Source organism: Idiotropiscis lumnitzeri, chromosome 9, assembly GCF_059441095.1.
Source record: "Idiotropiscis lumnitzeri isolate Australia: NSW breed Sydney's pygmy pipehorse chromosome 9, RoL_Ilum_1.0, whole genome shotgun sequence".
Classification (NCBI taxonomy): domain Eukaryota; kingdom Metazoa; phylum Chordata; class Actinopteri; order Syngnathiformes; family Syngnathidae; genus Idiotropiscis; species Idiotropiscis lumnitzeri.
In genome coordinates this window covers 15262894-15290668 of record NC_142399.1, presented here as the reverse complement: position 1 = coordinate 15290668, position 27775 = coordinate 15262894, and the positions used below count along the sequence as shown (strand labels likewise).

The following is a 27775-nucleotide window of genomic DNA, read 5'->3' as shown; positions in this document are numbered from 1 at the left end:
GGATCTTGGAGTCATGTGTGAGAGGGAAAATGAATCAGTGTTGGTTAAAACTGAGGTCTCCGACTTTTTCTCTTCAAAAGGGTGGTGGGCTGTTCGAGGGGGCGCAGTGCTCACCGCATGCTGTGCATAGCGGGATTCATACTAGGGCCGGTTTTTACTCATTTTGCAAGCTTGGTTTAATATTCGCGTAATGCGACCGAGACAATTAGCATGTGTCATGAGTACGATGTAACGGAGAGAAGCCGGTCATTTTTCAAAACAAAATATTTTTTTTCTTTCATCTGTGAGGCCTGGTCCAAAGTGGCCCGCAGACCAGTACCAGGCCGCGGACCGGTGGTTGGGGACCACTTTGTTGCTTTTGCCACATTACATTAATACATTGACTGCACTTTGAAGGCATATAACGACGCATAATTGACAAATGAAGATAGATTAAAAAATACTATACAGCAGTGCGAACAAATGCCATCCAGCCAGTATATTTTAACAATTTTATTAAGTACCTTATTTAAGACGTTATTGAAATAAAACAACCATGTTGAATGACATATCTCGAGCATGTCTGGGCATTTTTCCTCCAGCGTTTGTGGCGATGAGAAGCCATGCTACTTAAGACTGACACCAAAATTGGGCCTGAGAAGCACTGCACAACACTACTCCGTGAATGTTTAATCCCGCACTACCATTCGTGAGTTGTGTTTCATGTATACCCACAATATGTAATCATTACAACATTAACAGGTTGGCTTATGCTCCAGTCTTCCATGTTTCATGTTGTGAAATCCCAAGTCAGTTTTACATTTCAGGAAAGGGGAGTTGGCTGGCTTCTAATGACGGTTTACCATGCAGTCGGCATAAATAAACTAAGAAGGGGTGGGGGGCTGGGGGGGGATTGTGGTTGGCCATGTATGAAAAGCAAGTCGGCATTGGCAACAGTCATGTAGTTTACTTGCAATCGGATATTGCAAGCAGAAAGGTGGCCCCTGAAACAGTCTTGAGGCTGTTCATACAAGTAAACATAGATCTATACACGCATGGGCAGGTTTTCTCACAGGGTATATTCCTCTTGAATATCAGTATGGAGCTCTCAGACATGCTTTATTGATTTAAGCAGCCTCTTGGCACCTTTTTAATTTTCAAACTAATTGTTGGGGTTGAATAATAGCTTCAAACGGTTGTAAACAGACATAACATAAGCACTGAAGAAGTCAACCTAGCTCATTCAAAAAATGGTTTTAGAAAAACAACATAGCATCAGGATTTGTAATGCAATTCGTGGTCTGGGCTAAAGTCTGCCTTTGCCTCACTGAGAGCCAATGAACTGTTTATCAGTCAGGACCAAGTGAACTTCTTAAATGTCAACACATTTTGCATGAGAAACCCACAATGAGCTAGGATTGAAAACAGAATCTTGAAGATCAATATGAATATTTTTTCTAGATTACCATTACAGAGATTTTAGTCAAAATGAAGTTTGTTGCTTCCTTGCTATGTTGTTATCATTTAGTAACATTTCCTCATCGCCTCACTCTAGTTGGCATAACACTGCGAATATTGTGATGATTTCAGCTTGTTATTTTGGCTTGCTCATGCTACAGAAATGGTCAAATGTGAAATGCACCATATGTCATTTCAAGACTATACTCAAAGCAGTGAACCATAAATTGTGATATCAGTAATAAGTTCCATTACAATATGACTACTTTCGTAGAGTAATGACTTACTCAAGTTTAAGTTACTTTTTCTTTTTTTTTTTATTCGGATTCATTTATTTAAAATTTGATTTTTAACTTTGAAAGGAAAATGCAAAGTTTTCGACCATAGTGTTGCTCTTGTACCTGGTAAAGTTAAATCGTAATGAAGATATTTAAATATATAGTGTGGGATATAATATTAAATGTTTTGATTCTATGGGGTGGGAGATCACTACCTTTGATCAATATTTGTATCAATAAGCTTCATTGTTTAACATAACTATTGGAATTTATATTTTGTCCAATAAATAAACAATCCCAGACAGTAAACCATAAATTAAGTTATCAACATACTCAAATTAATTTACACACTAATAATAGTGATGGATAACGTATAATTGATAATTCTCACAAAACCGATAGATTGACAGTTAACTAGACCCTAAGGGCATGCGTATTAAAAGCAAAAACACTGTATGTATTGATAAAGTCAAAACTGACGTAACTATGTTTTTTCTTTTTAATTAAAAAAACAAACAAAGAAAAAATAAATAAATAAAAATAATTCCAAATTCGTTAATGATCTTTACTACATGAAGACAAAACTTTGAGGTGAATTAACCAACATATGAAAATAATAAACGAGCATATCAGACTCTAATTTAATGGCAGCCGATCAGAATAACCACTATTTTACATACCGCAATTAATTGCACAAAATGTATTAAAATCACATCTAAAATGCATAATGATTCAATACTTTGCAATTTATTACCTGTGATTAGAGTCACAAAAAGAAACTCCACAGCCATTAAGTAGGCTGATCATCATGTAAATACAAACAAATCACTTCAAAGATAGTTCAAGCGGACAACCACCCCAACTTTACTGCATTACGTTCAAGGAACTCTGATCGTGACAATTGCTTCACTTCGTAGTTTGCCCAGTAAGTGAGGAGATGAACTAACTGCACTTCCTTTCAAAATATTTGATTGGATTTCTCAAAGTTTAGAACATGTCATTACCAGACACAGTAACTGTAATATTACAAATATTTTGAGAGTAACTCGTTACATTAATTGATTATTGCCAAAATGTAATATTACTGTACAGCGTTACTTCCAACACTGTGTATAATATATAAAAAAAATACTGTCATCGCTATAATGACACATGCAAAATGTGAAGCCAACAGTCTTGAACTCTGGTTTTATATTGGACAGCGATTTCAAATTGGACCCGCAAATCAGTGCTGTTGCTAGATAGAGCTGCTTTCATCTTAGGCAGATGGCCAATGTGGAAGCCTTTCTATCTCAACGGCACCTAGAAACAGCAATCCATGCTACGTTACATCTTATTGTAATGTACTTTATTTTGCAGTAAGCCAGTCCTCCCTCAAGCGTCTCCAGATGGTGTCAAATGCTGCATGCTCGTCTTTTAACTGAAGCTCGGAATGCATAACCCCAATTCCTGTTTTTATTCACTGGCTCCCAGTGCATTTTAAATAATACTATTTGTATTCAAATCTTTAAATAGCCGCTCCCCTGCCTACCTCTCTGAGCTCCTCCACGCCGATGCACCTGCCCGGTGCTTCAGGTCAGTGGACCAGATGCTACTGGAGGTGTTGAGGACTAGACTCAAAGCGGATCGATACAGCTTGAGACTGTTCACTGTTCTACGGTTTTCTGCTGTCTATTGTGTTAGTATCATTAATTTGTATTTTAATTAAGGGCTGTTCGATTCTGAAAAAAAATTAGCAATCACGATTATTTCAGTAATAATTGAAATCACGATTATTCAAATGATCCATTTTTGGGTATTAAGAAAAACATGAATGGAAACAATATTCCAGCAAATTAAATATATTTTATCTTAAAATATTTTTAAAAAGGTGCAAATGTATAAATTTGTGTATGGTTTCCATGTACAAGGAAAAACAGCGCATTGGAGTTTACTTGTTACACACTTAAACATTTAAATAAACAATTTCAATAAAACGCTGAGATGATGAAGTCAAGTATACACACTATAACATTAGTCATTGGAAAATGAGTACTATTTTAATAATGTTATACGCATAAAAATAAACAGTGTATATAATCGTTTTTTTAAGATTATGCCAATTTTGCAATTGTTGAGTGTTATAACTGAATAATGTAATAATTGAATAATGTAATAATTGAATTCAGATCAATTGCACATCCCTATTTAACTTACTGTTTTCATTGTCTTTGTTATTGAATTATTGCTACTTTGTGTTTTACTCTGTGTATAGCGCTTTGTTACAGCTGTTACGAAATGTGCTGTACATAGAAAGTTGTATTGTATTATATTGTGTTATATATACCATGTTATATATGCAATTAATGTAATCCTGTATAAATGATAACAGTAAACAGTGACAACTGTGCTGCTGTACTTAAGACTCTCAAATACAATATAGTATTAATTACAGAAATGGGGTGAAACTGCAGCAAAACGCATTAAGGTGTTGCTATTGCCTGAAATCTAACAATCAGTAGAATGTGACCATCTGCTGCATATCAATTTAACAAAGTGGATTAAATTAAAAGTTATAAACCTATTATAGGAGTATGTTTACCTGGAAAGGTAGTATATTGTTGTCAGTCCTGAAGGCACCGTCCTCATTCCAGGCCTTGGGGGCGAGGGGACCAGGTCTTGGAAATTTCGGGGGTGCAATGACGTTGCCGCCGTAAGTTTTTTTCATTGGGGAAATTGGGCTCACGGGAGAGGGAACTCCAAGACCGACCCCGACTCCGACGCCCACCGCTCTGCGCGGGTCCCTGCCTGTCTGCAAACCACTCCAAGGGTGGTTGGAACCCGTGCTCCACCCGGCGTTTTGGTGATTATTCCAAGCCGGTGACGACACGGAGGAAGACGATCCTTTAGCGGCGTTCATGATGGTTTGATAAGCGTGTCTCTGTGGGAAGGGGCCTTGATTGAGGCTGAGGGGTGATCTTCTCTGCTGCGGTTGCTGCGCCGGTTGTTGATGCTGTTGGGACTGCGGGGCGAGTCCCATCTGTGGGGAGAAATTTCCCCCAAAGACAGCGTTGACGTGGTGGGGGAAGTTCTGGAAAAGCATCGTCCCGTTCACGGAGGGTATTCCCTGGAAAAAGCTTTCGTCCACGACGTTGTTGTTTCCAGTGGACCAAGTGCTCCCGAAGGAGGAGGACGGCGAGGAAATGGGACCCTCGGTCTCCTGTGGCTGCTGGTGGAAGTTCAACCCCGGCAGGATTGGTGACTCCATCGACAATTTGTCCGCGGTGCTGCACCCGGTCGAGGGACTTTCAGACCCGGATGAAAAGGACGAGGGCTCCAATGACGGGGTCGGAGGGGTACTGGAGGAGGGAGGAGGGTCTATTTGTGTCGGATCGTGCTGATGGTGAGCTTGGGCTGTGTTTTTGTCCATCAGTAAATCATCCTGCATGTTTTGAAGAGCTGCAAAACAGACGTATTCAACATGTAATTGTTATATTTCAGCCAAGCACGGAGCAATTGCAGAGCTGCAGCGCCTGTCCAAGTATAGCAACTCTGGCGAGGATCTGAGATTAGCAAGTGCAAAACCCATTTGGTGATCACACATAATCGAAAGCAAACACACTTCCCAACAATCTCACAACGATTCATAGATGCCTCGAATTACACAGAGCATATATGTCGAGACAATCACCGGATTTCGCCACGTTGCCTTTTCCCCTTCCACGCAGGAAACTCTAAACTGCAACGTGAAACTGAATTGTGTGTGGGCATAAGACCTCCCCTGTGCTCATTTGCATACGTCAGTAAATACAGCTGTCCTTCCACAAGGAGAAAGGGATCCATGACTCGGTCAGTTATTAGGCTGTCCATGATTTGACACACTTATTGGTTAGTCCGTGCTTAATGCAGCACAGTGACGCGCCTGGAATGCTTTAATGCGCATGCATCCGGTTGTGTGCTCTGAATATATAGGTAGATGGACATAACCAGTGTAAATCCCAAAGCAAAGACGTCCCGAAATGCATTTTATTCAGCTATAGCGCACTGGTGGAGGTCCGCAGTGATACAGATGAAGCTCTTGAAAAAATGGTGTATTTTAAATACTATTCCCTTAACAAATAATGCGGTTTAGCCGTCAGACAGGTCAAATATACATACGCCACTTCACATTTCAGTGAAACAATTTAAATTCGCGCAACGCAAATAGCATGACCTACAATTATCACCACTCCAATTCGCATGTATTTATTGTAATAAAACAAATCTAAATAATCAAAATACATCCCACTTTAGTTCTAACAAATGCCACGAATAACATAGGCAAAAGTAAATGCGATGTCATGCGGTGTTTAAAAACAGTCATTACAAATTTGGCAATATGTTATTGCAACATCCAAGCGCAGAGTTCGTTTGCCGGACATCGAAAACAACTATAAAACAAAGGTACACATAATTTTTGCTTTGTGTTAAATTTCAAGGTAATCGCAACAGCCTACACTGTACACACCCAGGCAGTTAATCCACGATTTCTCCCCAAGAGGAGCTCTTCCAAGGTCATCAGAACAGCCCAACTGTCCTCACCCTTAGACGCATTGCCACAACATGACTTTTACAAACAGCCCTTTTGCACACTAATACAGACGTGCGATACAATCCATGGACCTGCCTTGCCTTGAAATCCCCCCTTTAATCCATATGTGTGTCCCTCAACACAAAACGACACAAGCAGCAAGCGCCACAGTCATTTGTCAGTCTATCGCCAAGTTACCTTGATTGTTCACCCTTTGGGGACTCGGAGGATGATTATATTTCTGTTTGCCTTGTCTGGGTTTAGAAATGTCAAACGAGCAACCCTTGTTCCGATGTAGTCAGCAGTTGCCTCAACAGCTGATTGACTGCGGCGCATGGATGATGCCGCAAAGGATCATGGGAGTTGTAGTTTATATAAATACAGTGCTGTGTGAACTACAATTTTGTTATTGTGTGCTGTGTGCAATATGTTGATTGAGTGAGCAACAATGTTGAAAGTACAATTTTCAAATAAATATGCAATCAAATAGGTACTTCTTGTCTGTTTAAAATGCCGAAAACCATGGAAATATTTGTGCTTCTTTTATATCTATATCTTATACCTAAGTATTTTGTGATGATTTGTGATTACAAAAATGCGACAAAGCAGCTGACAAACAACAATTTACCCATACTTCCAAAAATGACACGCTGCGAGAGTAAAATACGTTGACAGAGGAGTCGTTAAACTACATTTCCCATGTCAAGCGATGAAAATGTCACGTGTGCACGTCCTTGTTTTGATGACGTAATCACGCATGTCTGTCTACACTGCCTCAGAGACGCTTGTCATCCGTCGGAGTCAAGCGGTCACAACGATGTGGTAACATGAGTGACAGCCTCCTCGGCCTAGGCCAAAATAAAGATGTTTGTGATTTATGGTAGTGCGTGGAGTGCAGCGAAGAGATAGATAGCGCGCAATGACCATGAATAAAAAGAATTTTGCTTAATAGTAGGTTTGTGAGTAGCTGGGAACTCGCATCAACAAGAAGGCCTCGCTAGCTAGGTTAGCTAGCGCCAGTTCCTGGTGTCGGTGATTTAACGGGCTATTCGTTTTTATGTTTATCTTTATACGAAGACATTGGTTGTACCAACACTCAACACTCAACACTTCTCTTCTTGATAATGGCGGACGTAGATGCGGTGGTCCTGCAGCAGAATCTCGACAGGTGAGTGTATGCCTAGCATGCTAATGCAAGCTACGTGCTATTAATCACGTTATGGAATATCAAAACGGTTGTTAACCATAGAGAGCTGATAAGTGGTAATAGTAAATATAGTAAGGGTTTAAACTAGGTGGTATTTATGTTGAAACTTCAACTTTCCCTTTTGTGTTTTACGCGTGTTGCTTAATTTTTTAAAAAGTGAATAATCTCCAATCTTGTACACTGAGTACAATGACAATAAAGGGCATTCTAATTCTGAATTTCAATTGAGTCCAGCGACATGGGATCGGACAAGGTTGGGAAAACCGCAAAATAAAACTAGACAGCGTTTCAGAACATAATGTCTTGTTTATTTTTATTTAAGATATTTATACTTCTTCAAAATATTGTATGATGACATTCTACGGCAATCTTTAACAAATAACTTAAAATTATTTCCAGGCTAAACGGGATGTTTTCATGGATTTTTGTTTATGTTTGTATCTCTTAAATGTCTCCTATCACTCCATAATGACAGATGTCATCACATTTTGTCCTGCAGTAATTACCGGCGTACCACTTCCAACTACTAAAGCAATCGGAAAGAGAAAAGTCGTTTAAATACATTTCCGGTGAATATTTCTGACAATTCATTTTATTCTCCATAATGATATATATCAGCTGAGTTTGGTGTGGCATATGAAAAGGGCTACAATTTCTAGGTACTACAGATGTCAGAATGAAAAAATATATATTTTAGGTCATATATGGTGATTTGTGCCGCACATGTCACCCTGGCATATGTAATTTAGGGTTGTGAGGTATTCAAATTTTGACAATGTTTTACCCTCTCCCATTTACAACGTGGTATACGGTAATACCATAACTAATTTTAATGCAAGACTGTCAATGCAACTGGCCATGGGCTGTCACGTAGCTAATCGAACGTCATTCCATTGCGCTTCCAAGAAATCTCATAGCCTACTATAAATCTTGAGTAGTTCTTTTAATGTTAAGTTGAAAACACAAATACACCTTTTTACATGTGCTAAGAAAAATATATTTAATGTCGTTTTATAAGCTGCAGTTTTTTTTCTGCGTTGAAAATGACAGCGTTGTTTTTTTGTTTTGTTTTTTATTTGTCACCGCAGGATACAGAATCATGGTTGTACCGCCCAAGCCTTATATAATTTGTGGCTTTGTGCACGAGTTTTAATACAGATGTTAAGAGAAATACAGCTCTTAGCGCTACAGTGTCTTGCGCCGTTATTGAATATACATTTGTAGTCACTAATTCAGCCGAAAATCTTTGACAGTTGCAAATTTTCTTATACTTACTGCACATCATATACAGTAGTTGCAAATGTAATGATGCAGCGCTCGTGATGTCTCAGCAACGTTTACTTGCTTTGTCAATACTATAGTGTGTTTCCTCAACTCGACGAGGCTTTCTGAGTGTGTTGAGCTTTACTTAGCTTTTCTTAAGCATGCTTGTTGAGTCCCAAAGTTGTCCTTGTAATCCGTATGGTTCATGGTAAAACAGATTTATTGGTGATTTCCTCTTCACGGCGATTGTCTTATAATCACATCTTGCATTGTTATTCTGACCGACGTCAGTGCAGGCTTGCGACGTGTACTTTGGTCTTGCTATTAAATACTCACTGAAATTAGAGACTCCGTTTCCTAAATTTGGCACAATGTCGTCTTCTGCTCCGCTGGTCCCACAGATCGTGTATATAGCAAAATGTGACCACATTATACATTGGTACTGTCTTTTAATTCTCCTTGATTTTTATCTTACAAGTCTCTTAAATATGAAAGTTTCAACATTTTCTTTCAGGGAGCATGCCCCCAGACCCCCTTGAGGGGTCGTATATTTCTCACCTTTTTCAACTCTGACTCGTTTTTAAACCTGAAAATGAAGGCAGTATAACTGATGTGTCAGCATTTCCATGCTACCTGTCTGACCCAAATTTAAATCTCAATGGTGTTGAGCAAGTGCTGGAATCCTGGCTCAAAATACATTGCGGTGTGCATCCACACACAAGGCCACAACTATATTGGCTAAATTTTTTCCAAAATGGATTTTGACAAAGGGCTGCCTCGTTTGTCTTAAGGCTTTTTCCAAAGTAGGTCCTTATTTGTATTTAGTAGTCTATTCATTTGTTTACAAAATAAAAAGGGTTTGTCAGTAAGGTTTTAGGTTTACATGTCAACACCACAATACACCTATCCATCCATCCATCCATCTATCCATCTAGCCATCCATCCATTATCTACAGCTTATCCGGGGTCACGTCGCCGACGCAGCACTTCACTCGGGAAGACCATACTTCCCTCTCCCCAGCCACATCTTCCAACTCCCAGAACGTCTCAACGCATTGACCGTGCCTAGAAATTCCTTCCATAAAAGTTCTGAACAGAATCGGTGGCAAAGGGCATGATTATTATTGTTACACTGAGACATACTTTTACAAGAGTTGTCTTGGCGAATGCATTAGCAAACGGTGAGCTTCCGTTTCAAGTTTCGCGTGTAGGATTGCATTTCGGTGGTGCTTTATTAAATCCTGTCCTACTGTGAGGCTCGGTTACATGAATAGGAGCTGAATCAGTGGGAGCACTGTGTTTTGTAGCCCCCGCCCCCATCCATGCCGATCTTCAATCGAAGTTTTTGAGAGCTTTTCGCCTCCAGAGTCATAGCCTTTGCTTCACATGTTTTGATTTTATTCATTTATTATTATTTTTAACTCCCACTTATGTCATTCATTGACTTTGAGCCAATAAAAATTTATTTAAAGGTCATGTGTGTCACTCACTAGGGTCTTGAGGCTCTCCTCGTGAAGTCTTTAGCTAGCAAAATGAATAAATGTTTAAGTCTGTCAAATTGCATATGTTATGGCGTCTACTCTGTGGCTCTTACTCTGACCACCTCACACGTCCGTCATGACACAAAAGGGATAGAGCACGGCAGCATTTACAAAGTAAAACCAGATGTATCATATATGTATTCATTTCTTGTGGAATTAACTTTGTTGATCTTGACAAGCATATACATTCATCAGCTGGACGTTTATTAATCTTCTATTGATTTTAATTCACTTTTGCCATATATTCCAGGATGTGCTTTGTCTTCATTACACCCGTCGTCATGTATATGTTTTAGGAGTTGCTGGGTATGTTTCGCAACAGACGAGGATGACCGCACAGCAGAGTGGGTGCGTCCATGCCGCTGCCGGGGTTCCACCAAATGGGTCCACCAGGCATGCCTACAGCGCTGGGTGGATGAGAAGCAGCGTGGCAATAGCACAGCACGTGTAGCCTGTCCACAGTGCAATGCAGAGTATCTCATTGTCTTTCCCAAACTGGGTAAGTGGAACGTCGAAAATGAGCCAAATGGGGGCTGGTGAAAGTAACAGCAGGATTACAAATTGTAGAAGCGTTAGCTATACTTTTTGTACGGTGGTGTAGCATTTAGCCTGTATTAGGCATTTTATTTTATTTTGTGGCTTTTTTTTTTGCAACATTGGACTTTTGTACAAGCAGTTGATATCTAATATTGTCTGTCACGAGTCTACCGAATTTTTACGACCATAAGGCGAGTATTTAACACATAACATACGGCGCACTATATTATTGGGCGCAGGCATGTTAAAACATAAACTAGCATGCATGGCATAGTGTACTCACATGATTTTTCGATCAGTCCTCATTCACAAAGACATCAAAGTCCTCTTCTGTAGCCGAAATGAACAATCGGGTTCTCCACCAAAAACACTAGATTTCCTCTTGTCATTGTTATTGTCAGTGTCGCTGCTGCGCTGCCCCTCAGATGTAATACAGGCTTTTCTGAAAGCTCGACCACCAATGCAAGCAGACACGTTAGCCCATACTTCCGCAATCCACTCACCAATTGTGACATAACTCGCCCTGCGCTGCCTCCCATTCTTAGTAAAACGGTGTTCGCCATCTGTCGTCCATCGCTTCCACGCAGCATGCAACTTAAATTTGAACACCCTGTGTTTGCACCAATGTCCAGCAGTTGGATTTCTTTTGGCAAGCCCCCCCCGAATGATGGCAAGGTCAGAATCGATTTGCTAAACTTGATTTTTTTACACCGCGGCTGTGAGATGGGCGCGCATGGAATCACAGATGAACAGGGACGGTGAGGCGTGGAAAAAAAAACAACCAGCCTCTTTACGTACACCTTCCACTCACTCATTTTCTCCTCGTCCATCCAGCCCTTTTGATTTGCCTTATTGATGACTCCTGCTGGAAACTTTTTTTAAGGCCCCGTCTTTCTCTTAAAAATCACGATAGTGGACAGTTTCTGTCCATTACCATGACAACCAAGCACAACAGTCAAAGTCGATTTCTCGTGCCCCGTTGTGCGTATGGCTACTGTGCTGGTCCTCTTCTTCTCTACAGTATGGTTCACCGAATGTTGGAAGTGATTTCCATTTTGGAGAAAATTTAAGACTTTTAGGTGCAATATATGGTTGTAAAAATACTTTATTTTTTTTATCCTAATGAGAAACAATGGGATGGTCATTTGTTACCGTGGCTATCGTTTTTCTGATAGATGTTTCAGAGAACTATTAACCTAATTTTTCCTCACTGATCAGTGTGAGTCAGCTATTTTTAAGCATCACCTATGATTTGTCATGAGGCCCAGTCTTGCTAAACTTGCTAGAATCTGCTTAATATCCATTTTTTGTTCTAAATTTCCAGCAATTGTAATTGCTACAAGGGTGCATTTACAATGTTTATAATGTTTAATGTTAAGCTAATTGTGCGCACTTGTCACTGAATTATCCTTCAGTCACTGGGCCACTCGAATTTTATCTTCAAAGAGCAAGGCGCTGCAATGTGAGATGAGACCTGGCCTCAAGACAATGTTGTCTGCAGGAAGCCTGCAAGGTTCATTTATATTTCTAGAGACTAAGGCTGTGCTGTCACTCATTCAGGCGCTATAAGCAGAAGGTTCAGCTCAATTCCTTTGCTTCAGTAAATAATCTTGTGCATGTGATATTTAGCACTTGGTTGGAAGCTTGCTATTTTAAGAGGGAAATGTTAATCAACAGGAGTAATTAATGCTGAGGTTTCTGAAGAACTCATAATTACTGCTCTACTAATTGTCATGCTCACAAACCACGTGTAACGCTCTTATTTAAGCAATGACTTTCACGCATGAATTTCCTGGTTGATTGTGCAATTTTTATGTAATTTATAAGGCAATGCAATATGAGCTCTTAAACGCATTATTGTTTGTTAAAAAAAAACAAAAAACATCCAAAATCTTTCAGTATATCTTTACTTTTGCACTAAATCTTGGACATCACACTTTCATAACACTTGACGTCAGCATATCACTTGAGCCATCACCGCACCTCACTTGACCTCTTTCAGACAGCATTTAAGGATTAACTGTGTTGCTTTTTCCTCTGGCGTTTTGTAATCCTTTTTTTTCTGAAAAAGATCTGTTGTAATGAATGGCCATCATTGAAGCATGGCTCCCGTGGATTTTTAAAAAGTCTAAAAAGGCATTGAAAACATCTAGAAACAAGGCGCTGAATTGCCACTAAAATGTCTAAAATAACATTTTCCCAAATCATATACATTTAACACTTGAGAAGTTGGAGTTTATGATCGTAAATAGAGCCAAAATTAAAAGTCAATGATCAATCTTAAACAATTATTTACTGAATAACTGTTTTGGTCAAATCGGAGAATCACTATAGCGGCACAACAGTCGTGGTTTTAGTCAGTACACTTGAGAGCGGATACATGCTATTCATATACTAACTTATTCAGATACTCAACTTTGGACAACACCGAGGCATTAGTTCTTATTATCAAATTAGATTTCAAATGTAATTCAAAAGTCTTGTATTTAATTTACTTTAAGTTTTAGAAACTGAGTGAGGAAGGATATGCACCATATTTTGTATAAGCAGACTAACTCCAATCCTTGTCCAGTGCCATGCTAGTTGACATGCTCGCTGGTAGCCCTGTGCAAGACTGATTAGAATGAGGCTAGACTAGAGTCGTTTACGTGATATTTAGCGTCAATTTGTTTTTGGTACATTTTTACTTCCTGTTATTGTTCTCATTCCCATTGCTCTGTCAAATCAACCGCTGTCTTGCTAGTCTTTTAGAAATTAATTGTTAATTGTTAAATGTTAAGGCAAGAACTTTTACTCATCCATCTGCAGATTGACCGACGATGTCTGTAGTTTCCCAAGCACACTCTCCCCTGCACGTGCGGACGAAATATTGGTTTTTTGATGACATATAGGATGTGTGCGGATGAGCGTTCATACTGCAGACGCATTGCATACATATACAATTTATACCCACATACAAAAGAGGCCCAGGTAGGATTTGAAAAAAAAAAACTGTATTGTCCTATTCAGACCAAGGTTAATTTAGTAAACAAAAACAGAAGAAATAACTAAAACTAAAAAATGAACATTTTCCTTAACGAAATAAAATAAAAAGCAAAAATCTTTAAAAGAAATGAATTCTAACTGAAACTACATTTTATAAAACTATAATTTAAACAAAAATGGCCTTTGTTTTCATCTTTGGTAATTTAATTCACAAGCCTTTGGATTTGATTTTAATTTGTATTTATTGCAATATTACTGCGTGGACGTTAGCTGAAAGAAGAGAAGGGAAAACAGTCTTCTGGGAGATTTAGTCCTCTTATAGTGTGTCACACAGAAATAACGTCATCAAGCAGCAGTTAAAAGAAATCGTGTTAAAATAACATGTAAAATGTTCATATTTTCGAGGAAAAGAGTTGAAAAATATGTTAAACCACTCTAGAGCACTACTGCTAATGCATACCTGATGCTGTAAACGAGCCAGAAGAATACTGTGGTCACCGTGTCGAACGCTGCTGTTAGCTCGAAAAGACAAGCCACACACAGTCTCCAGTGTCATTTGCGAGGAGGATATCATTCAAAATTTGTAGCAAAGCTGACTGTTTTCTTGAAACCTGACTGGAAAACCTCCATGACACTGCGTTCGTCCAAGAAAGATCTTAACTGCATGTGCACCCCTTTTTCGAGAATTATAGAAATAAAAGACAATCAGGAAATGGATTTAAATTTGACGGCAAACCTTGAACAAGGCCTGGTTTCTTAAGCAGGTGTTGCACCAGAGAATGTTTAAAGTTTTGAGGGACTACACCTCAAGACAGACTGCTGTTGGTAATGGCCGAAACTGATTCGCCAATACTCGGGAGAACCTCCTTAAAGAACTGCGGATGGACGGCCTCATCCGGTGAGCCATATGCCTTTGTATGGCAAATCCCATCTTCCGAAGAAAACGAAGAGATCGCCTCAAAGGAATCAAACACTGCGGAACAAGGAATGTTGACATCTTAGTAAAAGGTTGTTGTGGAGCAAGTTAGACATTTTTGGAATTTGTTTCTCTCGCTTTGTTGTGAGTGTGGTTGGCATGCAACTCCGGCACGGACCGCACCTGTTTCCCGGCCGCAACCCGACAAACTGTTTCCTTGCTGCCTCTTTTGTTTGAGACGACTGTACTCTTGGCAGCAGCACGAGCGCGTGACACTTGTAGTCAAAGCTCCGCGCACAGTATTGACGCGACATTGCAGAAAAGTAGCGTTTAGATTTCTAATTAGTAGGGAAGGAGGGGGAGGGAGGGAGGAAAAATGAGAGGGCGGGCAGAGAGGCACGAGGAGGGGGAGGGGGAGGGGGAGGGATTTGAAGTCAAACTAAAAGTTAATAGGAGTCACGTCAGGAATTGGACATCCATGCCTGCCTGCCGACAGCTGCTGGCATCCTACAGAAAATCAACAAAACTTTAGCATAGTTGAATGTCCGAAAACAAGAGTAGTAATGTGCATTTGAATTTTGGTGGCGATCAGTCGTTGTTTCACAGAACTGACAAACCTACCAATATTTCGCTTGGCTCCCTGCTTTGACGTAGACTGCTGAGACAGAATTAACAAGCCGAGCTCCAAAAGGGGGTGTGCCCAGTTGTTGTAAATCTCATCACAAAAAAGCCGTTAATTCACTACAATCTGTTTGGGTGTGACTTTTATCACTGATGTATTGTTTTACATGTTTTACATACCTATTATATAAGAGCTATGTTTAGCCGGATCAAGTGTCCCTTTATTGACGTTAACATTGGCACTTATATAATAGGTTTCCATGTAAAAATTACATCAGTACTAAAATGTTCCTCCTAAAAGACTGTTATGATTTAAGTTTTTTTTTCTTGTGTTGAGATTCACAACAAACTGGCACGCCACCTTTTGGAGCTCGGCTTATTTTTTTCCGATTTCAGCATTTACGTCACAGCAGGAGGTAAGCAAAGTAATATTGCTCGGATCGTCAGGTCTGTTGTCTAAAACGGCGATCAATCGCCACCAAAATGCAAATGAATACAAATGTCCACTTCAACCTGTAAAAGTAGAAAAGTGTTCCGCACAATAGTTTGGCTTTATCAACATCAAATGTGAGCTCATATCTCCTTCAAAAACCAATCAAAATCAAAAATCATACTGTGCCGATCGATTCTCCACTTATACAGGCTGAAGCAGACCAGAGCAAGAATGTGCACACAAACCTGGACTGGTTATATTTCGGACATTTAGCTAAGTCCACCACCGCTTGCAGCCAATTTGTGAAACTGTCAACTGTCATTTTGGTGACAATTGATCTCACCGTTTTTGGACATTCTAAGCCAGGCATCACCAAATGGCGGACCGCGGGATGGTTCAGACCGGACCCATGGCCAAGCTATGATGAATTTTTTTTCAGGGCGCATTCGCAAACGTTGGCGCTGCAATTCTAGTCAATACGGAAAAGGCGTCACTGATTTGAGCCAATCAAATCTTTTGTTTACGATCCACTGCCAATTGCGCAGCAGACTGGAAGAGAGTGCTGCTTACAGTTTGCCTTGCTAAAAGGTTCGCGAGGTCGATGCGTCTTGTTTTAAATGAATGGACGGAGAAATTTAGTTTTGTTCTGGCTGCAGCCAATTCAAAACCAATGTGCATTATATGCTCCGAAACCGTCGCAACATTGCGAAGCGCCACTACGAAACAAAGCACCGCCCTTTTGTGCACAGTTATCCGCTGACGTTTGAGGTGAGCGCAGGCAAAAACATCGAACTTCGAGTGCAGTACAACAGATTTTTACATTTTCGTTTACATCCCAGCGGTATGCAAACGAATATTCAGTAAAAGTATCATGGATTTTGGGGAAACATAAAAAAACGTTCAAGTGATGGGGAAGTTGTGAAGGAGTGCTTAAATGTGGTTGCACAAACATTATTTAAAGGAAAACACTAAGCCCAGATGTGTGAAATAATCTACCAAATCCCAATGTCCCTGAATCCGTTCCAACCCAGATTTAAGTTACTGGCAGGGCAGTCACAAACTCATTTTTCTCATTAAGAGAAGTTAAGAAAATATTCAAAAGAAAAGGTGTTGTCAAAGCTCATTTTGAATTAGTTTTTCATGAGGACAGCCATTTTTATTGATTGTGTACTGAACATGTTCACCTGTTTTACTTGGATAATTAGGCTTTCCGTTTTTTTTAGGCTGATAACTCTTTCATTTGAAAAAAAGGCAAAAGATGTTAACTCAATGCTTAGCACTTGATATATTTCCGCGGGAGATATTTTACTATTTTTTTCCGGAAGTGGGACCCTTAAGTTCCTGGAGCCACATTTTCTTGAATGTGAAATAAACGCCTTATATTTGTTTGACTGGCAAAGGTGTTTAATGGGAACATTGCTAAATATTTAGTATATAAGTGCGCTCTGTTGAAAATGACTAAATATTGAAACTATATAAAAATGTGAACTTAGGCTAGACATTTCGGGAAGTTGGACTTTGGTTTGGACCTTTTAATTGGAAGAAATTTTCGTTGTGGACCTCTGTGACTTTTAATTGACTACCTCTGTTCTAAGCAATAAAAGTGCAATGTTTCCCATGAAGAGTTTGTAATCGGTCCCTTCACTGACTCTTACCATGCGGAGAGCGGAGGGGGGAGTGGCCATTGCTAATTTTTCCAAAATGAATAGTCATAAAAAATGAACCCCAACCCCCATCAAATGATTATCTGCATATTCCTGGGATTATTTTGAGTAACTTTAGCAAAGGTGAGCAGGATCGCTTTTTCCCAGGTCAAGTTACTCGGGGTTACAAATTCTGTCAGGCACCAAAAGGTTACGCCCAACAAATGTTAAGGCACTTTATATGGAAGTTCATTTTAAAATAAAAATGTGCTAGACACAACTTCCGAATTTTGGGGATTTTGGGATAACAATGCGATTAAGCGCGATTAATCATAAAAGCCCTCATCCGATTGATCGCGATTAAAAAATGTAATAGTTGCCCAGCTCTAGTTATGTTCTTAAATCCTAAACGGCCATATTTGACAATAGGAGATGGTTTTATTTTTTTAGTTTTTTTTTTCAAAAATAAATTAAGACAAAGTTGTATTTATTTATTTCTTTTTCTGATCTCAAAAAATGATCCCATGTATGACAAAAAAATCTTGTGTTGCGCTCCAATCCGTGACCGATGTGATCCATTGAACTACTAATGATGACTGTGAAGTGAAGCAGCTAGTCAATTGTTTGGAGCCACTGGACGTTAGCTGAAGTCAAGAAAAATGCATCATGAATTATTATGAAATAGTTTATTTGTACAATTACAGGTATAAATTTATAAATATTTTGATGTGCAGTTTTAACACCATTTTGCCACACAGGTGTCGTGTACTTGAATGCTCTAATGAGGTCAGATTACCACAATAATGTCAACAAACTAACTGCTTTACCACTTCCTACATACCACTTTGCTTCACTTTATAATCATTCAACTTCTTAAATAGACCGATAAACTATTATCTAGTCGTCCTCTACTAACTTCCTACAAGTCACTTCATTTAATGAAACGTGTAAACATGGACTGCACTTCTAAAATCACTCACTGAACTCATCATGTTGATAGATGAATAAATAAAACATAGGTATAAAGAAAACAAAGCTTGCGCCATCTCCATTTAGTGACATCACACATGTCAATCAGTAGGAAAAGTCTGGTAATGCCTATTTATGACGTCATATAAAGCGCCAGTGGGCATTACCAGGGCGCCGGCGGCGTCTCATTAAACGTCTTTTCGTGTTATCTTAGCGTTCTGTGAATACCCCTGTCCCCCGCCGTTGTAAATAAAGTAATGCCCATTTTAACGAGAGCCTCTGCGATGACAAAATGGCGCCTTCTAAAATGGCGACTGGATTGTAAATGCAATTAATCGTTCAGCCCGAGCACTCACCAGATCACCTGTGGGATGTTCCAGGCAGGTGTTTGATGAGCATTCTTCAACTTTCTCAGTCTTTTTTGCCACTTGTCCCAGCTTTTTTTTTAAACGTGATTATACAATTCAAAGTAGTTAGTGGTTAAGTGATGTGCTAAAACCAACGTTTATCAGTTTGAGCATTAAATAATTTGTCTTTGTAGTGTAATCAATTAAATATAGGTTGAAAATGATTCACAAATTACTATATTCTGTCAGTCACAATTTAATTGGAATCTGGGTTGTATGTAGATAATTATTATTTTGCAATCAAAAGCATTCCTAAATGTTGAATTTGCTGATTTTTATAGACTGTAACTACTGTTCAGACGTTAGAGGTGTGTTACGCCCTGTGGTATTTAGTGGCTGTCATTTGTGTTTTTATTGTGTCACAGGCGTTAAATAGTCTCAGTGCGAGAGTTCTCGTCCTGCTCCTTCCTGATCGGCGGCCCTCCTCCCCAACTCAGCCAACCAATCAGTAAAGCGGTTTTGTTTCAGGTGTGCCACCAGCTACACTCCAACAACCATCTTAAAAAGGTCCTGTCAATTTAATGAGCCAATATTAACCAGAACTTGTCTTAATATCGGCTCATTAAATTGTCTGGCTGTTTAATTGTTTAAGCCTTAATAGAAACGCAAAATAATAGATATTTAATTTCGAATCATGAGGAATGTTTGTACGGAGGAGTGCTGTCTTTACAGTTTCACTGAACTCAGTCATTTAAAGGGATGGTGGGATTAAAACTATATAGAGTACGTGTTGATTTTAAATCGAAAAGTCTCCGAGCCGTACTGTCTGGTGTCAGACAGAAGCTTGGGTAGTGCTTTGAATCTGGGGGTGAGGTGTTAGAGGTAAACAGGGCAAAGTAAGCTGAAGAAGCAGCTCATCAAAGGTTGAGCAGAGAGGAGTGTGGTTCTACTTCTGGAAACGTAATGAATTTTGACAGGATGTGTCTTTTGAAGCATAAGCGTTCACATATGGCTTGTAAAACCATCAATCATTGGCAGTAAAGAAAACACTGCAAAATTGCAAATGGTTGAGCACTTAAAGGATATGACCTGCAGTCATGCTCTTGTACAAAAATAAATGACATTCAAAGATCAGGTGAAAATTGCAACTGTCACACTCTTGACAAGTAATCTCAGTAATTTTTGGTATTTTTGTGGCAGCTCGTTTTGCAGAAAACTCCAGAAGGCAACACCAGTGAGAGAGATGATATTGTAACATTTACCTATTACGTATCATTCAGGCTATCAAATTCACTTTATATACAGACGGGGGCAAATAAATACATTGGCACCAATTATGATCCTGTCAGATACTGCACCACTTCTCCTAAAACATTTTTAGCAATTACACATTATTTGGTATTCATGTTTATTTCTTGTGTTTGCATTGGAACAACCCAAAAAAAATAAGCTGAGAAAAAACCAAACTTAAAATGGACTGGAAAAAATTATTGACAGGCAATTCTCAGAAAGTATGGTCCAGACTCCAGCTGAATGTTCAGGGCGGACCAATTTTTAGGATAAATATTTTCTTACCGCAGATTTCACTGCTTACAATGTTGCAAAGATTTACCTCAGAGATAAAATATACTTGACTGAGATCTGTGCTGTCATTTGTGTGTGAATTACTTTTGAATGGTAAACAATAGCCATCACAACCACTTCCTCTTCATGAGATGCCAACCCACTTATGGATATCCTTAAACTGCATCAGATTGCAGAAAAGTTATTAACCTTAAACTGGCAATATGTCAATGCAACACATTACCCTTTAATCAAATCCCACGTTGTCCATAATGTGATAATACGCCACCAGAAAAGAAATGAAGTTACGTTGGGTTCATTTTCTACTGTCCATGACCTACGTCCAATGATTTACTATTCTACTTATTGTATACATCCACCGGAACTCCTTTAGAAAGTGGAACTGGAAGGTCAGTGGAAAAAAACCGATGTTTGCGTTTTTAAAAATATTTGTAATTGTACGGCGACCAAGTACGCTACATGTCGAGCATAGGGTGCCATTTTATTGGTAACGCACATTAAATATAATATAGATCCATTATTTCACGCGTGTTGCACAATTTCATTTGTGTTTTGATGGTGTTGACTGCATCTTGAAAGTAAAAAGTCTAACTCCATTGTTCACCATTCAGTTAATTTTACACATACAATTAGTAATTTGTACCTTTTTTTTTTTTTTTCCATCATTTATTTTTAGTGAAGCTGTTCAAGTGTAAAAAAAAAAAAAAAAAAAGTAAGTAAAATATTTTTTTACTTGAGTGCTCAGCAGGGTTATTATAGTTTTGGAGTGTTAATTCGAGTCTTTCTTTCGTTTTAAGTCGTTTTTTTTATTTAGTTAGGTTTAATTTGTTTTCAGGGTGGCTTTGTTAGTTTTTATTAGATTTAGTTTAGTTTGTTTTAGTTAGCTTTAGTATTAGTTTTTTTGTAACTTATTTGCTACCATTGACGGCTAAAGAAGTCAAAGGTCCTTTTTTTTTACTCGGCTGATAGTGAATGAGTTAAAGAAATTGGTGTTTTACTTGAGGGCAAGATTAGGAAAGTATTCTATTGTAAGAATTCCAGACAAATATTTTCTAAACATTTTGATAATACAGAGTACAGTTCAACAGTTCACTGATTTTCAATTACAAGAAGTGTGGCGGATTCATGCATGCATGCATGCACCCTAATTAAATAACATAAAATGAGATGCCTTGTTTGCCAAGTTGTCAACTTCTGAACTGAACTTTGATTTGTGGATGGAATTCTTGTTGAGAAGTATTAAACCCAGCTCTATATTGTATTTTCTTTGTGCACATTTCTTTCATATGTAAAACAAAAAAAAAAACCAAAGCACTTTTTACCTAGCCTTGCATTTCGGGCAGAGTCAAATGACAAAAGCTACACGTCTCTTAGGGGCAACGTCACCTGCATTTCATTTTGTTACCAAAATTGTGTTCACAATTTTAGCTTAAACTATTTTCTTAGTTTCCATGAACTAGCTCACGTAAAAAGTGCTCCAATATGTAACAAAAAAGAAGAGGAAAAAATTGTTACATGTCCATCTGCATAGATCTAAATGGTCCTGTGTCTATTCTGCGCAACATCATCAAGACTTTCACAGCCCATGACATGGATAGAAGAAAAGAATCTAGGTGTGGCCCAATATTAGATGCTTACCATGAAAAATAATAATAGTGGTGTCATGGTATAACTGTATCAAAGTTACAGCTCTAAGATGTCCTTTTTGTATTTATTTATATAGAATATCCGGTACAGTAAGAAATGTGTACCTTGTTACGTTAAAAGAATAAATAATGATAATGCTTTAATTCTTCACTAATTCTTAGCAGGTCAAAGTGTCCCATCACTGGTGAGCTATTTATAGATCAGACCCTCATCCAATAATGCTACTGTTTAAAATCATAAAATGTAAACAAAAGCAATGTAAACCTGCATATTTCTTTGCACAAATGTTGATATTACTCTAAGAGGCATACAAAATGTTTCTGACAGAAATTGAATTGAAATCAAATAAAATGATGAGCACTACTGTAATTTTAGAATATTTACTGTGCAGCTAAAAAAAAAAAATCAACTCAGCACTTTGTTTTGTGCAAACATATTTGTAACATTGTATGCATTCAATATACTATAGTCATCTTTTTTTTTTTTAATTGTTTCTTCTCAATAATATACAATTAATCTTCTAGGCCACTCCTCGCGGTTGACATACGGGACGCCATAACAAACATTTCCTACTTAGCTGTGTGTAGCACTATATTGAATGTTCTTCTCTCCAGACACTTGTTAAATTGTCTGCTATTTTGCTGTTCAAAGTTGGATCTGCTACACTTGAATGTGATTGCAGCGAGACCTACGTGAAATGTACTCAGTCACACAAGCACTTAATTCACGATTGCGTTAGGTTATCTTAGCAATAAGCATGGCTTCTCCGTCTTTCCCTCTGTTAATTATTCGTAAACCTTTTGTGAGAATGCTAATAAAAAGTGTAGCTTATTTGCTGCCTTGGAGGTTGTGATGACTGATTTGGGAGCAAAAGCGTAACGCGTTTAGCAGACAGTAGTAGCCAAAACTCAACTTGTTAAAGTGTCTCTGTCTCGCCTCGACTTGCTGACTACACGGATACAGGTGACATAAGCACCATAGTCTCCGCCGTTATCAATTATCGGGAAAAACTTAAAAATCTGCCATTCGTAGTTATGTTTTGTGTTTTGATGAGGCGCAAAATGCAAACTGCTGCGCTTGTGGCGTTTAAAGTTATACCCAGCATGCCTTGAGTTTTTTTTTTTTTTTTTTTAATTCGTAAATAATTAATCGCAAGTTTGTTGTTGTTACTTTACTCTATCTCAAAGCAGTATTTGTATTTACATTCACCCACCTCGTTCATTTTCATTGAGTCTTAGATTTCATTTTGCACCGTTTGCAATTTAGGATATGATTCACTTCCCTGCGATTAATAAGTGAAAGCTTTTCACCCCCAAACAGAGCTTCCTCTGACTGCTTGTATTATAGACAGTTCGTTGCTGATGACAAATGACGATAAACATTTTTATTTTTTTTTTCGCATTTAATCTTCAAAACGTCTATTGTCCCATGCATAGCTGGGTTGGAATTTTCCCAAACTTTCCTGGAGAATCCAAAGTTTTTCTGGGAGAATGTCTTGTAGAGCTACGACCAAATAATCTCTTTTTGGTAAAGCACGCTCCTGCGTTGTTTAAAAGAAAATGAAGTAAGCCCTTCAAAGAACAGAACACGGTCGATTTTTGCCGTAAATTGTGTATCTGAGATGATCAGTCAGCAAGGTGAGTGTAAAGCAGTTCAGCCGTGTCACTGCTGCAATGACTCGACTTATTTTATTATAGTGGTGTGCCTAATGCGTTCTACCTTCCTTTTGTACACACATCCGGATGTTAAGTGAGTATTGTTTGATTGCACATGCTTTGCGTTAATTAGTCAACAGAATAAGAGCAATTTCACATCTTGGTAACACTGTTGACAGCTTTCAGTTTGGGGGAATGGAGCTAATGAGAGTTGTCATCCTCTCGGGATTACTGCCAAGCTCATCTCATTTCCACAGATTCCCCGCTGTGAAACCCCCGCAGTCACATATCAGGTTTTCTATTTAGCCAGCTTTTGTTTATTGTCGTAGAAATGTGGCGCAAGAAGCAATGGAAGCGGGCTGATGAGTCGTCGTATTCTTGTGTAGCTCCCATCAGCAGAGCTCAACAACACGGCTCAGAGGACAACATGTCCTCAGTTGCTCCTCCTATGCAGTCACTGTGTACGCATGCCGTCAACGGAACACTCACTCACATACTATTAAAGCACTGCAGTTCAACCCTGCTTTTTAATTATCTTCATTACGAAAATCATCTGACAGTGCATGCAAATAAAATGTTTCTCTCTGTCTTGTTGGCGGATCATTAAAGGGCGACCCATTTTCCTCCAACTGTGACTGCGTAACACAAATTCCTACTCATCAGTCTGCGAGATAAATCAAGTACTAAATTTAAACACAGGTGTAGTTAAAAAAAAAAAAGAAAGCACTGAAGTTTCAAACGGCTGGCAGGAGGTGAGATTAAAAAAAACTAAACAAAAACCAAGTATGTCAGTGTGATGTTTGTGATCCTTGTTGCCTCTCAGCACTCATGCACCAAATGTGGAGAGAGTAGCAACTGACAGTTATTTCTGTAAACACGGTCTGTCCCATGGCCAAAAATATTCACATAAATTCACAACCTGAAATGATTAAATGGGCTTCCTCCACCACCCCCCTTCCCTCACTTGATCTGCCAGTGAATAGAAATGTTGGGCCTGTTTTAATTTTATTTTTTTTTTCCAATTTATCCACATACATACTAATTTGCCGTTCGTAGTTGATTTGTATTTGGTATATGGTGCTATATGTCTATATATTGTGCATAATCTCAATTGAGTTTTGACGTTTATTTCCATCAGGGCCTGTGGTCTACGTACTGGACCTGGCCGACCGGCTCATTTCCAAGGCCGGACCCTTCGCTGCCGCCGGCATCATGGTGGGATCTATTTACTGGACTGCCGTCACGTATGGCGCCGTCACCGTCATGCAGGTTTGACCAATGCAGTCCATCAAAGCAAATTGTGATTATTACTACACTTTCGTTGCAATTGTGTAGCTTTTATTCCTCATTTAAAAATGCTAGGCAAATTAGGTATGTGTACACTGGTCACTTTTTTTTTTTTTAATAATCAGCGATGCAAGTTAGCTTTGCAAGATGTATCTATTTTTGCGCAGTTTTCAAATCTGGACTCTTTTGTTTTCTCCACCGCATGAGGTTTTCGTAATAATGTAATAACAATAATATAATATGTATTGTGGTAATAATTATTATTTGAAAATTAAAGGTTAGGTAAAATTTCTTTCTGAACTGTCATAGCTATAATTTACAAGCATGCATTTAACCAAGCAACACCCGCCCCCACTCCAAAAGAAAAAAAACGAGTTTTAAATCAATGTCCAAAACATATTGAGGGACACATAAATCTCTGTTGTTAACAAAATAAATTATCACTTTACAATAATGAAAGTGGAGTAAAAAAAGTTTGGTTGGGTAAAATTTGGTTGGTTCTATCCGCAGGTGGTGGGCCACAAGGAGGGTCTTGATGTTATGGAGCGCGCCGACCCTCTCTTCCTTCTTATCGGCCTGCCCACCATCCCTGTCATGTTGATCCTCGGCAAGATGATCCGCTGGGAGGATTACGTCCTGCGACTGTGGAGGAAGTACTCCAACAAACTGCAGATCCTCAACAGCATCTTCCCCGGTTAGCATGCACATTTTTTTCCCCCTCTTTGGCGGAAATCATGATGCTGAGTGGCTTCCACTAAATATAGTCTGTCCGCATTAATGACGATTCCCTAAAGTAATCTTTGACTTGGAGTGACACACAGCTGGACGCACGCTGTGCTTCATGATCAGAGAGAGTCTTCTTATCGTTTTCTCGAAAGTGATCTTTCTCAATAGTCACCAATTTATTTTGTATTTACAGAATGAAAAAAAATACCTTAATTGACTATCATGAGACTTAAATTAAATTACACCCTTTTTAAGAGAGATCTCTCTGTATCATCGCTTTTCACATATTTCAGGTGAACATGCTTTCACTGTAATGAGTGATGTCACAACTCAACCTAAATTGTCCATTGCGTGCGTCTCCACAGGGATCGGCTGCCCGGTACCTCGCATCCCGGCCGAGGCGAGCCCTTTGGCCGATCACGTGTCCGCCACCCGGATCCTGTGCGGCGCGTTGGTTTTCCCCACCATCGCCACCATTGTGGGGAAGCTCATGTTTAGCAGCGTCAACTCCAACCTGCAGAGGACCATCTTGGTGCGTCGAGCCACACATGTCTCACACACGCTTTAAAAACAATGAAAAGATCATTTCACGTCATGCCCGTTGTTTACAAACATCATAAAAAGGTCTATATCAATGACAGTATGTGCTCAAAACATTCCCTTCGCAGGGAGGAATCGCCTTTGTGGCCATCAAGGGGGCGTTCAAAGTGTACTTCAAACAGCAGCAGTACATGAGGCAAGCCCACCGGAAGATCCTCAACTTCCCTGAGCAGGAGGAAGCCTGAGGACCCGGCAAGCTGTAAATGTGGGCGAGGTTTGGGGGCGATCAGTCGGTCTCGCCCTCCTGCGAATGATCTTCACATGACGACGACGAGGCACCGCCGGAATCCTGCCAACATTTGTTTTTAAACCTCTGATGCTTCTGTCTGCTGAAAATGGACAACACACAAAAACATGAACACTGGAGAATGTGTACACGCATAAAGCAGTGAGTTGGTTTGTTTTAATAATAAATTGTTGTTTTATAAGAGTTACTGGATAGGCCCCCTTTTGCCAGTGTTTCAGATGTATGGAAGTTAAATAAAATGTTAAGAATTGGACCCAACCAGAAGCAAATTAAGTGATTTATCGGTCAGGAATCTTCCTTTATGCTTTTCTTCCTCAAATTGCTCACAAGAGAACAATGTGAACAAATATTTTGAGTTTTAAGGGCTTGGTAGCCTTCACCTTGATTGTCTGGAATTCTTGTACAATCACATCTTACAAAATTGAAGATTTTTACGAGGAGGGGAGGGGAGGCCAACACGGATATAATGGTCCCATGAGAACACAAAAGTGAGGACACAATGAAAACCTTTTTTTTGTTTTTTCTTTGAGGTTATGCGATCATTCCCTTATGAGGTGATCATTACTTCGGAGACACTTGTGAATGTTGTAATGGGACACGCATTTTCAGGACTTGTGAAAAATTCAAACGGCTCACTTATCCAAGGCCGCTGACAAATGTTTCCAACAGCAACAATTAAGAATGTGAATCGGGGAAACTGTAAATAAGAATTTACCATGAATGGAATGAACTGCTTGATTTTTACAAAAGTGTGCACAAGGGTGGGGCTGTGGCCACAAAAGCTGCAAGTTGCTCTTTTTCACCTCAGAGGAGACTGTCACAATGTGTGACTTCATTGTGAAGAAAAAAAACACTACTTGGGAATATTTAACCTGCATGTGTAAACTTGGCGAGCTTCTCCTGCATCCTCACAGTGTCTCAGTTCAGTCCTTTGGTATCTGTTCTATGAATAAATGTATTTTTCCAAATACAAATGCTAACTTTGTTTGAATTAATTAAACATGTGATATGAGAACTTCTCACTGAGAAATCACTTCCCAAAATTGTTGACAATGGGAAATATTTAAGTCTTAGCTCCTGACTTCACATCCCCCAGTCCTTTCCACAGCACAATACTTTTGGTGTGGCCAGAAACTTTGAAATTTGGATATTTCTGCTTATGAAATAGTGGAGAAAGTTGACAATGTAAAACATCAATTAAAAATTGATAAATATCAATGTATTTGTTATGAGGTACCAACAAGGTCAGCATGTCGGCTCACAACCAGTTCAGGGTGTACAGTGAACCCTCGGTTATCGCGGT

The 27775-nt window shown here is 39.1% G+C and overlaps 2 protein-coding genes across 6 annotated transcripts in view; one reads left to right on the top strand and one right to left on the bottom strand.

The window, feature by feature from the left end:
• The window catches only part of cpeb3 (cytoplasmic polyadenylation element binding protein 3), a 35528-nt gene extending 28944 nt beyond the window's left edge, over positions 1-6584 (bottom strand). For 3 of the 5 annotated variants that reach the window (XM_088304995.1, XM_088304997.1, XM_088304998.1), the window contains exons 1-2: positions 6463-6584; positions 4297-5153 (exon numbers count right to left, since the gene is read on the bottom strand). In XM_088304995.1, coding sequence (XP_088161121.1) covers positions 4297-5142 — 846 coding nt within the window. In that variant the 5' untranslated portion in view covers positions 5143-5153; positions 6463-6584. Of the gene's footprint in view, positions 1-4296; positions 5417-6462 lie in introns of those variants that run through there. The other 2 variants (XM_088304996.1, XM_088304994.1) reach the window with 2 other exon arrangements.
• Positions 6585-7016: 432 nt separating this feature from the next.
• On the top strand, positions 7017-26730 carry marchf5 (membrane-associated ring finger (C3HC4) 5). The gene is made up of 6 exons (XM_088305252.1): positions 7017-7432; positions 10572-10774; positions 24751-24881; positions 25410-25593; positions 25991-26157; positions 26294-26730. Exons 1-6 carry the CDS (start codon positions 7389-7391, stop codon positions 26408-26410), a joined length of 846 nt encoding a protein of 281 aa, XP_088161378.1. The 5' UTR covers positions 7017-7388; the 3' UTR covers positions 26411-26730.
• Positions 26731-27775: the final 1045 nt, after the last annotated feature.